At 41.5% G+C, this 16,967-nt stretch overlaps 1 protein-coding gene, 1 long non-coding RNA gene and 1 other non-coding gene across 3 annotated transcripts; 1 reads left to right on the forward strand and 2 right to left on the reverse strand.

Annotated features, from left to right (window-relative positions):
* Positions 1 to 1,777: 1,777 nt before the first annotated feature.
* On the reverse strand, positions 1,778 to 2,310 carry LOC120573191. Its single transcript, XR_005641657.1, has 2 exons — positions 2,178 to 2,310; positions 1,778 to 1,952 (listed from the first exon to the last, which is right to left on the reverse strand). It is a non-coding gene; the product is annotated as an uncharacterized LOC120573191 (long non-coding RNA).
* A 5,775-nt stretch (positions 2,311 to 8,085) lies between these two features.
* On the reverse strand, positions 8,086 to 15,351 carry tmem179ba (transmembrane protein 179Ba). The gene is made up of 5 exons (XM_039822733.1): positions 15,216 to 15,351; positions 13,986 to 14,182; positions 13,159 to 13,296; positions 12,586 to 12,664; positions 8,086 to 9,521 (listed from the first exon to the last, which is right to left on the reverse strand). The coding sequence occupies exons 1-5, from the start codon at positions 15,309 to 15,311 to the stop codon at positions 9,321 to 9,323; spliced, it is 711 nt and encodes a 236-aa protein (XP_039678667.1). The 5' UTR covers positions 15,312 to 15,351; the 3' UTR covers positions 8,086 to 9,320.
* Positions 9,007 to 9,088, forward strand: trnas-gcu. The gene has a single exon. It is a non-coding gene; the product is annotated as a tRNA-Ser (tRNA).
* Positions 15,352 to 16,967: the final 1,616 nt, after the last annotated feature.

Raw genomic sequence — 16,967 nt, forward strand, 5'->3', positions numbered from 1 at the left:
AGCGCCACAGTTTCCGTTTAAACAAACATTTTGCTACGTTTTGTCGAAGCTGAACGCGCCCCTGGACTTAGATATGTCCAGAAACACGCCTCCAAATGAATGCTAGCCTACTATTTCATTCGTATCTGCCTGATGTGTACAAGACAACTAGTATTACTAGTTTACTAGTAATGTTGTGTTAACAACACATTTCTGCTGCCACCAAGTGGCCAAGAACAAAGTGATTAAGGGTTTTAACAGGCATGCCACGTCATAGCTAGGCACATTTATTAACTTCTGACAGGAAATTTGTCATGTTATATCTGACAGGAAAATGTCGATAGAAAGAGACTTAGAATGAGTTTCAAGCATCAATCTCATCCAAAATACAAATGAACAAAATTTCCTTGAGAATGTGTTTACATCACACAGTGGAATAGATAGATAGATGTGTTCTCTGAGCATACCTGTCAAGTTTTGGATTTGAAAATAAGGGAAATTTTCCGGCGCCCACCGCGAGCAGTCCCACCATCCCAACCAAGCTCCAGTATCCCTTACATTTTAAGACAGGTGTACAAGAAAGCTAAAATCACCACTTGATGCAGAATGCTGAAAACATTTACAATTTATAACATTGCTTGTCTTTACATTTACATTTTATTTTCATTCCACACATTCTTTTCATTTCATATTGCTTTTCTTTTACAGTTTTTCTTTTCATTTCACATAACTTTTCTTTACTCTTTTAGTGAGTTATTATACAAATTTGTTGCAGACTTTGCATTCTTTAAGACTGTTTTGAAAGAATTGTATTTGTGGGCTGGGCCAGAGTGGTTCATTTTACATGAGAGTAGAGCGCAGACAGTTCTGTTGTCTAACGTCATCCTATTCTCTGTAACAATCTTTCATACCATGCTAAACACCCTTTCTCATCTTGCATTGCTATGGGGAATGCATAAAGCCTTCCTAAGTTTTGGCAGCGCACCGTCTCTGTCGTAGCGTCCATTATCCGTCTCTGTTTTTTTTCTTTTTTTTCCCCCGCTCATCATCTGACCTCACACACTAACCATTTGTCTCCTCACTCCTTCTGACCACCTGAAGCTCTTCAGGCACATCAGGCAGCGTCAGGATTTTCCTACAGTGAGTGTACACAGATGGGTCTTCATTACCCCTAGCTGGCTGAGGCATCTCCCACATTTTTCACTATGGTGTGGTTTCTCTCCTGTGTGAATTTCCCGATGCATCCTGAGACATCTGTGGCGAAGCTCTTCCAGCGCAGCTCACAGCGGCACAGCTTTTTTCGGCTGGATCAAGGTGCTGCTGGAGATGGGTGCCTTATTCGTAAGTGTTATAATAATGATAGAATTGTTAGTCTAAATCCTAAAAGTCTAAATCCAACTTTTAAATTTGGTGATCTGGGCTATCAGCTACTACCATGGCTGATGACATCACTTACCAACCCTCTGCAACCAGAAACTGGTGGGCACTCACTCAGTGGTAGAGCACATCATCGGTATGCCTAAAGGCCAGGGACTATATATGCCAAGACACAGCAGGTGGCAACTTTCATACACACCTGAAGAAGTGTGCAAAATAACCATGGCCCACTCTGTTCTGCACAATATTGTAATGCACAATGGTGTGCTCCAACTCCAACCGCCACTTCCTGAAGACATGGAGGTTGATGTCTTTGTGGAGCCTGACTCAGTTCACTTTTTTAACATGTAAGCAGATCACTTTTGTTACATTGTGAAATGACCTAGGCTTTATACTCAAGGCAGAATAAGTATAATGGCAGTTAATTACAAAAAAGTTTATTTAACTTTTTTTCTTCTTTGAGAGCGTCAGTCATTTTTGAAAACGTTGATAACATATGCTGAAGAGTCTCTCATATCTTCTGTTGATTTTGTAGGAATGACTTGAGGGTCCAGCCGCGCTCTGAGCGGGGGATGGCGCACTGGAGCCAGATGCATCTGAAAAATTAAAATAAGACCGTTAATACATGTTTGGTTTCATTTATTCATATACCAATGATTTATGGTATGGTAAGCATGAAGCTTTAAAGACAAATGGGCATATGGCAGGCTGTAGATTAGGTAAAATTCACGTTTTTTTAATTTATTTAAATACCTGTAATGTGGAATAAAATAAAGCAATCAACAAAATGATATTCTTTGAAGATGTGGATTGATGCTTACCATTGTATTCAGCCAGTTGATCCTGGGGTATGCGGTCTGGTGCTGACGGGGTGATTCCTGGTTGAACAGTAGAATATCAGACTGCACCCCCGACAGAAAAAGCTCTCCAATGGCAGCTCCAATGTGCTCATCCACGTCGGTTGTGTTGACAGTTTCCCGGCTCCCTCCCATGGCTGTTATAGTGCCTCTCGGGTTTTTTGGCATCAATTTTTAGATCAAACTTTTTTTCTTTTTTTTATTTCACTGAAAGTTGTTTCTTCTGCATATACGGCATTAATTGCACTGGTGATCTCTTGCCATGCTTTGCACTTTTATGGACCTGTAACCCCCACTGCTCACACTTGAAAATATGATTTTCTTTCTTAATGACACTTCATAGTTTCTATCTTTATAGAAGAAAAGTTATTTTTCTTCTTTTTGCTGCACTTAGTTAGCATCTCTTTTCTTCTATTAACCTAGTTTAATATTACCTATCGTCAGTGGCTTGTTTTGTGTGTGGTTTGCACACAGCACCTAAGTCTACTGCCCTTTTATTGGTTTATTGGGGCATCTCCCTATGTTAATTGCAAATTGCCTTGCACACACATCCAATTTAAGAGTTGTGGGATTCATGAAATTCAGGAATCCCACATAGAATTTTATTCATTTTCCTCTTATTGCTTATTAAGATAACATGCGATATTGTTGTTTAACACCAAGCTGAGACCGCCAGCCACAAAAGGTAACGGTTTATTGCAAACAAAAAAAACCACCATAAAAGTGAACCCCCGAATTTCGTGCAATGGACCAATCCCGGAAATGGAATGTAGTGGATGTAGACTAGGAAAGCTTTACTCACACAGGTTGCATTGGTATGGTTTCTCTCCTGTATGTAAGAACTGGTACGGCTTCAGTTATTACTTATTACTGCTTTAATGCTGTTCAATTGTTTTGTTGCTGTCTGTTATTTGTGTTTCTTTAATTGTAAAGTGCACTGAGACAATGTTGAATGGTGATTTTAACCTTGAATTAAATTTTGATTGATTGATTGGTACGGAAACAGCACTTAACCGTGGAGCAAAACTGCCTGTCCTGTTAGTAGTAACAATATCAACCCTTACCACATATTCGGATGAGATACCACCTGTACATCTAACCCATGCTCGGATTACTTTCCATACGTCCGGAACAGGCCAGGACATTCATTGGTCATACCAGTATATCAGCGGACAGTGCGATTGGTTCACTTCCGGGACAGTCAGTCATGGGGAATGTACAGGACAGTGTCTGATTGTCTCGCCGGGCAGTCATAGAGTAGTTCATCAGGACCTGGCTGAGCGATGGAACATGGGGCGGCACAGTGTCTGGGAGCACAGAGGACAGGGTCGACGGTTCCAGGAGCTGAAGGGAGTCAGTGTCTGGGAGTCACAGGACAGTGTACAGGACAGTGTCTGACTGTCCCGGGACAGTCATGGGAGTCACAGGACAGTGTACAGGACACTACTAACAGGACAGGACAGTTTTTGCTGCTACTGCTTCTCCAGGACCGCGAGACCCTGCAGAGAGTGGTTCGGTCAGCTGAAAATATACAGGTTGTGTCCTATCCTGCCTAAGGGTTATTTACACCAGGCGTTGTAAGAAAGGGGCTAAGTGAATCTTGTGCTGATATTAGCTCCCTTCATTTATCATTATAGCTGCTACAGCTAGCTAGCAGCCCATGTTCAACAGTTTCTGGTTCCCCATTGTATCAGTGGGACCAGTTAGACAGCTCGGTGAGGCGTTCAGGATTATCTGGTTAAGTTCATGTGGGAAAAAACAAAAACATGTCTGTTAAGATTTTAAGATCAAATTCCTTAACAGTCATTGGTTGATCTTTATCAACTCTGAGCCACTTACCTCACATACACACTGATATAGTTGAGTTTACATTTACTGTGGGAAAACATGAGGAAATCAAGCTAAATGTGGATGTGACGATGTGCCAGAGAAAAGCATAAGACAAGAGTGTATTTTTTATTGAGTTTATTTGACATGAAAAGTGGGAAAACTTGAAGGATGACATATATTGTGCATATTCACATGTATGTTTCACATGGCTGCAAAAGCCAAAAAGAACGAGAAAGAGCTGTAAATATCGATAAAGTGCAGAGCTTTTTTCTCTCCATTTCTCTGACAACAGTTTGCTCAGATCTCGACAGCAAACACACCGTCCTCCCCTCTGGGGCACTCTACCACCCGGCTTTGGTGCCTCGGGCTCACTTGGTCTGGGTTTATGCTCTATTCTTTTCTTTGACTCTCTTTACCATGACTTTCCCTCCCTCCGTTTTGCAAATACATTTTTTTATCTGTTCTAAATGTACCTTAAAAGAGATATTTTTTTCAAGTTTTTAATACTCACGTGGTATTTGAGACTACTCCTCCGCTGGTAACTCAGTTCACATCGACACTACATGCAACTAATCTTTTCCTTTCCTCCCTCAACCTTTCCTTTTTCTCCCCTCAAAGTTTTTAGAGATGAACCCCTTCTTCATCTCCTCCTCGCCCCCACTTCCCTTCTTTCTCCTGAGTGCAAATCGAGTGGTTTCAACGGGGGGCCTGCAAAACAGTTCATGACATCCCTATCCCCCTCTTCCTCATTTCCTCACAGGTGCTTGCTGAGTTTGCGGGCCTGCCTCTCCTTGGCTTCCATGGCGGCTTTGGTATCCATCAGCTCGTCCAGCTGCCGGCGAATTAGGGCCATGTCGAGCTGGGTGGACTCGCACTGCTCCCTCAGGGTGGCCGACTCCACCCTCAGCTGCGTGGCGGCCACGGTCAACTGCTCGCTGCGTTCACGGCACTGCATCTGCATCCTCTTGGCATCGTTCAGGAGGGACTCCACACTCATTGCCACTGACTCACACTGACTTTGAGACATGTTCTGGACAGACAGAGGGATGGATGGAGGCCAAAGATCAAAACAGGAGCAGGGCATTATACAATGATTGTCTTTTAAGACATTTAAGCAGTCAGATGCTTGAAAACAGAGACTTAAAATATGTTTGTCCACTCGAAAGGCTCTCTATTAGGGCTGCACAATTAATCGCAACTGTATCGAAATCGCAATATGGGCTAGTGCATTATCCAAATCGCAGGGTGGCGCTATATTTCTTAATGGCAAAATATGCGTCAAACCGTTCTGAATAAAGTATTGTGGTGTTGCGGAGAATGTCCCAGCCTACAAATCGTATCCTACAGACTAAAGAAAAAAAATCTCTGTTTGGTACAGATCCTCGCAAAAATCACACTATAATCATTTTTTTTATTTCTTTCAATGTTAATAATTTTCAGTGAAAATGAGAATAATGATACAAAAACGATCATTCCCTCCAATATCGCGAATCATATCGCAATATCAGTCAAAATAATCGCAATTAGATATTTTCCTCATATGGTGCAGCCCCACTCTCTATGATTACATTTTCAGATTTAAAGACTTTGTTCTCTATGGGTTTTTATTTTTACTGTCAGATTTGGCAGTGAACTACAGCTATCCTACCAAAAAATCCGATGAAGTGAATCAATAGCTCGCAGTCAGATGTCCAGCACAGATCCACAGGTTTTAAACAGAACATTTGATCCGGAGAGAGTGAAGTAGCTTAAAGAGGCTTATCAGGGCTTAGCTCAGTCTACAGTGGCCACTGCTCTGGTCTGTGCTTCTCTTTTACCCCCATCCTAACATCAGTCTCCATTTTTTCCATTCTTCTGGTTTTTGTTCCCTCAGAAATGTTTCAATCCACAGTTTATTTTTCTAATCAGTAGCCCAATATAACAGCCAAATAGGATGTGAAAAGGTCTTACCATACACTTCAAAGTCAAATTTATCACAAGCTTTGTGGTTTTCTTCTGAGACTCGAGTGTAAGACAGTCCTCGGTGTTCTCCAGAGTTCTCTCTCTTCTTTGTTGTCCTTTTCAGACTTCCTGTGTATATATATATATATATATATTTAAAAAGAACAGACAGAAATTCCAGGTATGGATTCTACTTTAGGTATAGATCGTGGAAGTGGCTGTTGGAAATCGACTTACAGAACGAGCAATGTTCCTTCAAAGTGTCGCTTTGTCTTCCCTATATATTTTTCTGATCGTTCTCCGTCGCCATCCGTCTCCCTCTTTCTAGTCCCGTCTCTACTTTCTCTCGGTCTTCGGAGAGCATTATCTTCTACCTCAGGGCTCAAGCAGGGTCAGGTAATCCATGGAGATTAGAGGATTATGGAACGAGAGTAGGAGTCATGTTGTAATAACAGGAGTAAGATCTCTATTTGGACCTCTCAGGCTGAAGGCTAAATAACGATTCTAGATTTGAGGGTATGTTGCTACAGTATGTCTTAATTCACTGCCAGTGCACAGATTGATTTATGAATGCACATTTTATCATCTGTATTTCCAACAATAATACCAAAATAATTATAAGCTTTGAATGTATTTAGGGGCTTGTTGATATAGACTGATCTTATCAGGTGTGGTGGAACTGATTGGATGCTAATCAATCAATCAAATCTGTTAGGTGAAGCTGTCTTGGACAAGATTAATAAACTTTGCAAAACTGATTTAGGTGCTATTTGTTTTGTAAAGGGTCCATGAAGAAACAGGCTTTTGATGGAAGGGAAAAGGGCAAAAGTATGTTGTTTAGGGGTAGACCGATTATCTGCCGTTTGTTTTGGCAGTTTTTCAGATTATCTGTATGTGCGTTTTATTTGCCTGATAACCGATAAAGTTAATTCATTAAAAAGTGTGCTACATTGGCTCCGCTACAGCTCTGTGTCTGTCCGTCTGATTCGGTTTCACTCACCACTGAGTCTGACTTCATGTCCCGCCCACAAGTTACAACTTTGTCATTTATTAAATAATTGCTTAAAGTGCTTATATTATGCTCATTTTCAGGTTCATAACCGAATTTAGAGGTTGTACCAGAATAGGTTTATGTGGTTTAATTTAAAAAAAAACACCATCATTTTTGTTGCTGCGGCTCCTCTTTTCACCCTGTGTGTTGAGCCCTCTGTTTTAGCTACAGAGTGAGACATCTCACTTCTGTACCATCTTTGTTGGGAGTTGCGCATGCGCAGTAAGTACTGCTATCTAGTCAGTTGCAGAGTATGAGGGCGCGATTAGCCCCAGAGCGAGTACTAACGTGTGTTATAACGTGTGTTACAAAGTGACGCATGTTTGTCTCTGAAGTAAAGAGTGGACTACAATAGAGCAGTTTGGAGCAGTTTGTGAACAGTGTTTTCTGTTGGAGATGGTAACTCCCTTTGGGGTGGACTTTGAGCTTTTTCACTTTGTAAACCTATAACGTGCACAAAAAAAGATATATGACACAATAAAGGAAAGGGAAAAAGCCAAAAAGCATAATATGAGCACTTTAAAGCATTTAAACACAGTTTTGTGTTGTGGAGTATGTAACATTCCAAAATCTTAATTTTGACTTAAAGACTTATTTTCACTGTAAATGCATAATGGTTCCAAACACATCAGTTAACGGTTTCACTAACTACTAACAATTGCTATCGGTCTTGAAAAACAAGTATCGGTCGATCCCTACTGTTGTATATTTTTGCCCGAATAACCACAGTTTCCTTTGAATGCACTAGCATAGCAAGAGAGCCTGGATATCAAGAGGTTGCGTTTATAGAGAGGTTACTGACTCAGTCACTCATTACATCACTTCATAACCACAATAATACCATTATGACTTATCACACAATATGCAAAATGACCTTTGCAAATGACAGTGAGCTGACACCAGACTATACTCCATTTAACACAAATGTATCTCAGGTACAAGTGAGTCCTTACTCGTTATCAACCAGCAGAGGGAGACACAGCTCAACACATCTAGTTCTATCATGGCTCCATTCCCTCCTGAAATACATGCGCAGAAAAAACATTTGGGTCATTGTGCTTTAACTCTTTGGTTTATTTGTTGCAACATAAAAAATTAGCACACCCTGTGTCAAGTAGCATCACAAGCCAAGTGACTGATATCTTGACATACAGACATTTTTAGGTACACTAACTCCTAAGGTGAAATATCCCAAACACAGGATTTGATGAGCACCTATAAGTGAACCAGCATGTGAGATGTAAAAGTTAGGATGGGAGCACATAAGTCATACCTTAAAGTAAAAAAAAAAAAAAAAAAATCATCTGAATTATTCGTTGCATAATGTAACATTCAGCCTCTTTTTTTATGCAATAGTTATTTTGTATGTAAACATTTGTTCAGGTGCTTCTTTAAGCAGTGGTTTTGTTCACATAGTGAGACTGAACTATCCGAAATGAAGAGAAGAGACGATTGGCCTCAATGTCACACTAACTTATCAACTACAAATGAAGAATAAAGACAACTTACAGAAATCAAACTGGTATAGGCACATAGTGGAACATCCGAATACTAACTTCTCAAAGGTTTACTCTATTTTTATTTTTTTTTATTTTTTTTTAACTTAAGCTGTTGAGGAGTGTCTATAATAATTTGTAAAATGAGTGAAAACATGTTTTACATAGGACACATCTGCCAATCACATAAAAAATGCTAAATTTGAGCACATTGATTAAAAAAAAAAAGAAAAAAGAATGAATGCCTGCAATAAGCATTCTCCTATTTCTTGTTATATTTTATAAACAAAATAAAACAAACACTTATTTCTGTGTGACCCAGTAGTTAGACATTTGAAGTGGCTTTCGTGAGTAAATGTGGGAAACGGGTACATGTACATATAAACAGTTCAATCTTTGGATTATGTGGTCAGGCTGTCAGACATGCCTCAAAGATGCTCTAGTGTGTTGTTGGTTCAGGACACACCTTGTGCCAGACGAGGTGGCCGAGTGGTTAAGGCGATGGACTGCTAATCCATTGTGCTCTGCACGCGTGGGTTCGAATCCCATCCTCGTCGAGGGCAAACTCTTCTATTGTATCTATGTGCTGCAACACCCTTAAGCAAACAAACGTGATCATGTATTACTGTGATTAGTGTCACGTGTTATCTCACAAAATGTGTGAGTATCCACTGGAACACAAGGCAGTGTACACCAGATGTATTGACCCTTTTTCCCACATCTACTCACACATTATGGCGCTGTGCTAGTGTATGTGTGTTGCTGTAAGCCATCCCGTGACACCCGTCCTCACTGTGGCCTTGCAGGATTGTTGAAAAATGGCTCTGTCTCTGCAGCAGTCACCCCCGGATCACCGAAAAGCCCTCCGGCTGGCCCGCCGTACCCTTCGTGCCCTCCCACAATCGCCTTGGGCCCCGAACTCTGACGCCTCTGTACGAGCACCAGAACCCCGATGATGAGCCAGAAGAAGAAGTTGACCCACACTGCCGTCTGAGAGGAGACAACACATGACACACGAGACGGACATGAAGCTCTTTCATCCGAATCTCAACAGCTCGTAGGGCTGGGTATCGTTCAAAATGTTCCGATACCGGTACCGATACCAATTCTCCTTAGGTATTGAAATTTGGTACTGAACGACAAGGAATTTTTCAATACTAGATACTAACGAGACAATTTAGTCAGTGGCTACAAAGTATTGAATTCGGTAGCCAGCCCTGACAGTTGGTAATGGACACGCCCCCTACAGCACATCTAGATATTGGGCCCTATTTTAACGATCCAAGCGCACGTCGTGAAGCGCCTGGCGCAGGTGCGTTTAGGGCGTGTCCAAATCCACTTTTGCTAGTTTGACGGTGGAAAAAAAGGGTCCGTGCGCCGGGCGCATGGTTCAAAAGGGTTGTGCTTAGTGTCTTCATTAATTCAGAGGTGTGTTTTGTAACGTAACATGCAATAAACCAATCAGAGGGTCATCTCCCATTCCCTTTAAAAGCCAGGCGCGTTTGGACCTTGGCGCATTGCTATTATCATGGCGGATTTGCACCGTAATATTTTTATTTGTAATCTTTTGCATGTGTGTGTGCTGCTGCGCTTCCCTGTGTGTGTGTAACAAGCATAGTGTGCGCACGCTGTGCGCGAGCCTAGGCGCATTTTGCTAATGCGCTGTTAAAATAACAATGAAATGCGGCGCTATTGACCTTAGACCAGGTTTTTGTTGGTCGGTGGCGCGATCACTTCCGGCTGCCTCAGGATAGCAATACGCCAAGAATTCACTTGAACACACCTCCCTGTAAGACCAGCACGCCCTTGGGCGCAAAGATGGGCGCAGGGGCATTTCTTATTTAAACGGCGTCGGGCTTTGCGCTGCGCCGTGTGTAAGATAGGGCCCATAGACTTATGATACTTTATAGCAGCTGCCTCTATATACGGAAGCTCTTTGAAGCACTAATGGTTCTTTGTCGCTATTTAAAGTAACCGTAATGCTGACTGAATGAGTTTCTGTACATAAACAGCTTTAGCAGCTGTGTACAATTTGATTCACACATCTTGTAAAGAAAACCCTTCAGGTCACTTTTCTTTTTAAACCCCTTGTTTCTGCGAATGTTAGGAAACGTTTACATGTTACGTTACAAATGAGCATTATGCTATTTAAAAGGAATGTTTGGGGTTTTCAGCTTGAGCTCGAAACTTTACACCCATGATATGGGGCTGACCATGAAAATCTTGTCAAATGTTGTATTGTTCCTAGTTTGTAATCAAAGCAGATTAGCTTTATTGACTAGTACATGAATTTAGTTGTCAACATAATGCAAAGAGTTACTAGAACTGGTTATTGTATCTACGGAGCCCCCCTGGTCCCACTTTGTCAAAAAAAATTAATTATAACTATTTCGTGGCCACGAGATCGTATCTTGAGGCCTCAAGATACGTATAATTCTTCTTCATATTTTATAGCCTATATTTATACTTTTTACATGTATATATGTTACAAAGTGGAGCCAGGCAACCAGAGTTTTCTTATGTTGAATATAGTGTGGTGTTTCGGGTGTTTTATGTTGTATATAGTGTGGTGTTTCGGGTGTTTTATTTTGTATTATGAATGGCTGAGACACAAGGAGGAAAGACGAGCAGATAGAGAGCGAAAAAGAAACGTTGGGGACGGAGCACAGATAAACGGGCAGGACAGCGGAGCCGGAGCCGGAGGACAGCTGTGGATGTTTGGAGGATCGCCGCGTTGGCGTTGTGGCCCGAACGGGAAAAGCAGAGTGGACGTTGCGTGCTGCTGGCCCTCTTCCCCCCTCCCTCAAACAGAAAAGGGTAAAGACTGTAGTCCCTTTCTCTATAGACTGGTTGAAATCAGATTTTCTATTTTTGCCCAAATCTCACTCGCACAACGCCAACGCGCCGATCCTCCAAACATCCACAGCTGTCCTCCGCGCTCCGTCCCGGCTGTCCTGCCCGTCTATCTGTGCTCCCGCCCCCAACGTTTCTTTTCGCTCTCTATCCGCTCCTCTTTCCTCCTTGTGTCTCAGCCATTCATTATCAAAATGTGGAGCGTTGCGCGTTCTTCCAGCATCTCTCCTGATGAGATCTGCCTCAGGTGCGCTGGGAGGAGTCTTCAGTTCTGTGCCAGGCAAACCAAAACACCACACTATATACAAAATAAAACACCCGAAACACCACACTATATACAACATAAGAAAACTCTGGCTGCCTGGCTTCACTTTGTGACATATGTAAAAAGTATAAATATAGGCTATAAAATATGAAGAAGAATTATAAAGGACTATGGATATGCAGCCTACAAGATTTACATTACTGTATTAACAGAATTGTGATGAACAGTACTAGTAAATAAATAGAAGCAGAACTGCAGCAAACTATATTGCACACTGAATATTAAAACAGAGAATATTGCACAGAATGTGAAGTATTGCACTACACTACATCTCTACACTATCTCGAGGCCTCAAGATACTATCTCGTGGCCTCAAGATAGTATCTCGAGGCCACGAGATAGTATCTTGAGGCCACAAGATAGTATCTTCAGGCCACAAGATAGTATCTTGAGGCCACGAGATAGTATCTTGAGGCCTCGAGATACTATCTTGAGGCCACGAGATAGTATCTTGAGGCCACGAGATAGTATCTTGTGGCCACGAGATAGTATCTTGAGGCCTCGAGATACTATCTTGAGGCCACGAGATACTATCTTGAGGCCACGAGATAGTATCTTGATGCCACGAGATAGTATCTTGAGGCCACGAGATACTATCTTGAGGCCACGAGATACTATCTTGAGGCCACGAGATAGTATCTTGAGGCCACGAGATACTATCTTGAGGCCACGAGATACTATCTTGAGGCCACGAGATAGTATCTTGAGGCCACGAGATACTATCTTGAGGCCACAAGATACTATCTTGAGGCCACGAGATACTATCTTGAGGTCACGAGATAGTTATAAATACATTTTTTGACAAAGTGGGACCAGGGGGGCTCCGTATGTATCCATTCTAGACATGAAACAAAAAACTGAATGAAGCCTACTGACCTCGGCTTTGTATAGACTGCTGTAGAACCTTTCCCCGTTCAATGGACTGACCCATTTTCTAGCCTGGGCCTCTTCACATCTTGAGAAAAAGGATTAGATTACATGTTATAAAAAGGTTGCAGGTAATACAGTTTCAACGCATCTCGTGTATGCGAACAGTAGCTAACAGGAGATATTTCAGCTGCCAAAGTCCCTCCTAAATCATCGTGAAAGATTATACTTATCCACGTAGATGGCGAAGTTATACAGTAAGTTATCCATTGGTGTGTGCTTTCATATGCCAAGGGAAAAGAAAGTGGAGCTTTTATTGACAGAACAACTGAAAGGCAAGTAGTTTTAATAGTGATAAATGAGGCTGTGAAAAAGAGAAACTGTTCTGAGTAGCAAACATGAAGTAAAGCTCACTAAGGTTTGAAATGTTTTTAGTTTCATTTTTGACTTGTTTGTGAGAGGTTTTGGTTTTGTGTGGACATGCCTTTGCATGCATGTGTCTACGGCCGCATTGTGTGTGTGTGTGTGTGTGTGTGTGTGTGTGTGTGTGTGTGTGTGTGTGTGTGTGTGTGTGCGCGCCACCTGGTGATGTTGTGAACGTTCTGTATGACCGAGTTGCAGAGCGAGTCACGTCCGATCTTCAGCATGCACCCCGTGATGAGCAGGAAGAACAGGAAGACGCCACTCACGGCTATAATCAGGTTCATCCACACCCGCCCCCTGTGGAGAAAAGAATAAACCGAAAGAGCGAAAGCACGGCTGTAAGCTTCAGAATAAAGCGTTGCTTCAACCTCTGAACAAATGAGAAACTACTTTATGTAACATATGACTGTGTTACAATGGCATGTCCTCTTTTTTGGGATTTCTATTCAATGTTTTTTCCCCTCCTCACCAGTTCTGCAGCATGTACTGTTAGACCAGCTTCAGGGATGCCATTCGGTCTGTAAAACTTGAAGTAAAGCCTAATAAAGCCATCCCGCTAAGAAGCCCGAAATATTTGTATGAGTCTGGGTTGAGTGTCCCCTTCAGGCTGTTTTCATCGTGTCACGCTAACAAGAAAACAACTATGGAGTAGAGATAAATAACGTACTGGCCAATATAAGATTTAACAAGCAACATTACTATAAGTCCAGCTTTATCTTTGTAGTTCGGCCAGTTGTAATATTGCTAGAATTTTGCTGTTTTTTTTTTTACAACAAACTCCAAAGTGTTATGTGCAGCTGCGTGTTTTTTTGTACACGCATTTGTAATCCAATTCTTCCACACATGCATGCCTGTGATGGCTAAAATGAATGGGAAAGTACTGTGGGATATTGGTATCTGCTTTAACGCATCATATTGATCATGCATCCCTTTTTGAGAGGAAACATTGACTAGTGCCATGTGTTGGTGTCAGGTGTGGACATTACCTTCTGATTTCCCCTTCGATGCAGCAAGTGTACACCCAGTAGAGAGACAGTGAGAAACACACCACCGCTACTATGACCGATATCGCCGACACAAAATAGCAAAGAGACGGGGCGCTGTACGACTGGACCCCGATGAGGCTTTCTGTAGCATTGTAGTTGACAAGTCCATAAAGCATACAGCGGCCTCCAAAATTACCCTGAGAGACAAGAGAGAAAAAGAGATTTGATACTGTAATTTTCGGTCAGAGTTTCACTAACTCAATAACTTCCTTTTTGTGACATTGTTAGAATTGCAAGAGCAAAATAGAACACACACACACACACACACACACACACACACACACACACACACACACACACACACACACACACACACACACACACACACAGCACCTGACTTGTATAAAGAAGTAGAGAGAAAGATTGGGCACGAGGTCCACCTGGTCACATGGTGAGAACACTATGACTCTGTCATTATTCTCGCGCGCGCTCATCAACATTTACGTACGCGCGCACTTGCATACGCTCACACGTGTCCTAATATTGTAAAAAAAAAAAAGAAATAAAAGAAAAAAAGAAATTTGGGTTAAAAGCAATCTAAGACTCAAAATAAATGCTTTTTTCCCCCCTTTTTTTCTTTTTTACAGTGCATCTAGTTTTAGTAGCCTCGTGTAAAATGGGTGCAGCTATTGGAATGAAGTGAAATGGAATAAGTAGCCTAATACTATTACGTTACTGCGCCGTGCGGATCATAATAATGTTTCTGTAGCCTAATCCTCCCCAGGGTCTGTGTTTGATAGGGAAAGCGTAGGTCCCCTACTGTACGATACAATCCACTGGGATGTTTGAGCCTAGGTAAGTACGAAGAGATGCGTCCGAGCCGAGGCTTAACATCACTCAGTTAGCAGGAAATCAGAAGAAAGTGAAAGCGCGTGTCTTTTTTATTGTGCGCGAGCGTAAAAAGAAACGGTGGAAATGAGTTTTGACAAAGAAAGTAGCCTTCTGTGATGCTTTTTAGAACACATACCGCAAATTAATCGGAAAGGTAATTAACTGTAAAATGAAGTACAAATAAGTGCTAAAAGTGCAACCTTTTTTTTTTTTTTTCGTCTGTGTCTTTGAACCTTTCTAGCACCGACACACGCACTGAATCTGAACTCTAGCTACCCGGAAGAGGGTGGACATAAAAGAAACATTAGGCTAAGTTTATTAATTTCTGGGTGAAGTCACCTGGACTATGGTGATGGAAGCGGCGGTAACAATCCCACAGACGAAGCAGCTGGCGTACAGACCCAACTCCAGCAGCAGCAGCCCCGCTAACGCCATCGTCCTGCGGCCAGGTTCCTGTCTGGGAAGACACCAGCATAAAGTTAGCCACAATAAGATCAATAAAACTTCCGGTAGAGTCTTTCAAAATAAAATCCTGGATGAAGCGCACTGTCGCAACGGTTATTGACTTACGGTAAACCGTGGAAATAATGAGCGTGTATTGAAATAGAAACAGGGAAGACCAGTGCGATTAGCCTACAGCTGGATAAATCAATAAAACCTCCCATTCAGTTTTAGAGTAGGCCTACGGAAAGCAAACATACAGCCAGAAAAATGTGATTTCCAAAAATCGGAAAATACAAAAAAAAAAAAAAAAAAAAACTTGTCATAGCTTGTATAAACATAATTTAAAAGTCTGTCAATGAAGCTAGATGAGATCATTTTGATACCGATAACTCACCTGCCTCTTCTTTATGCAATGCAACAAATGTCACGCTTATATTTGAAGATGAGAGATATGATTTCCGGCGTTATTTTGGCTTTTTTTTTTTTTTTTTGGTCGGCTTTTCTCAGTTCTCACTCATAGTTTCCCTAAAAGCGACGAGCCTGCCCTTATCATCCGTCCTGTTTTTAGTTTCAATAAGCAACTGCTTCTCTTGAGCTCCACCGCATAGGCTACGTCCACTTACAAATGCGTAAAAATCGTTTATTTGTCACACTGATGGGTTGAGGAACTTGGACACTGGTTGTCATACGGAGCAATTTTCTTCGGGTCAGTGGCTGCTTTCAGCTGATAACCCAGAAAGATAAACTAAAAGCTGTGGGAAGCAGAAACAAGGGATGCGAAATGAATAATGAATCTCCTTTTTATTTATGTAAGTGTAAAACTTTTACACTATAAGTCCTATTATCTGTGATGATGCACTACACAGTATGTTGATGCTCATCAGGAAGAACTGGCTGGAAGTGGTATGCACATGTACGTTTGTGTTTTACCTTCAGTGGACGGAATAGGTCAGGTGGCTAGACTTAGTCAAAGGCTGAGCTACTTCAGGATTTAACAGAAAATTGTGTTACATACTGTATAGAATAGCATGGTCATATGACACAAGTCACAAGGTTTGATTAAGCATTCTGGGGATGAAACACTCGGTTCACTTCTGCAGTAGAAATACTAAATTCCTGACACATATCCAAAGCCACAGGGAAGGCGCTACATCATTCAAGTTTGCAAAAATAAATATGTATAGCCTTCGATCGCACAAATGAAACAACAGTATCAAGATGTTCTTATGTGGTCTATTTTTATTTTCAAGAGAGACTTGTCATATGATGAAAAAAAAAAAGGTTTTGCAAATTGAATAAAGCTGCTGCATTGATGGAGTTTCCCTTCAAAGCTAATCATTACTGATTTACACAAATAGGCTTTATACAGTCTGTAGTCAGGCTTTGAGTTCTGTGTCAATTCTGTGTCAGGCCACTGCAGACTCCTTTAGATGTTTTGTGCTGTGAGGAGTTCTATACAACTGTGAAAAGCATCCTTGTTGCGGTGCATTCACGATTCCACAGCCATAAATAATTTCTCTAAAGAGGAAGCAAACAAAGTGATGCCACAATAATAAGGTTTGTATTTGGTGTCACAAAGCCTTTACAGATCCTAATATAATTTATAGCTATATAACTTGTTGTTCATGTTGAATGCCGGAAATCTGA

The sequence above is a fragment of the Perca fluviatilis genome, chromosome 14, assembly GCF_010015445.1.
Source record: "Perca fluviatilis chromosome 14, GENO_Pfluv_1.0, whole genome shotgun sequence".
Lineage (NCBI taxonomy): Eukaryota > Metazoa > Chordata > Actinopteri > Perciformes > Percidae > Perca > Perca fluviatilis.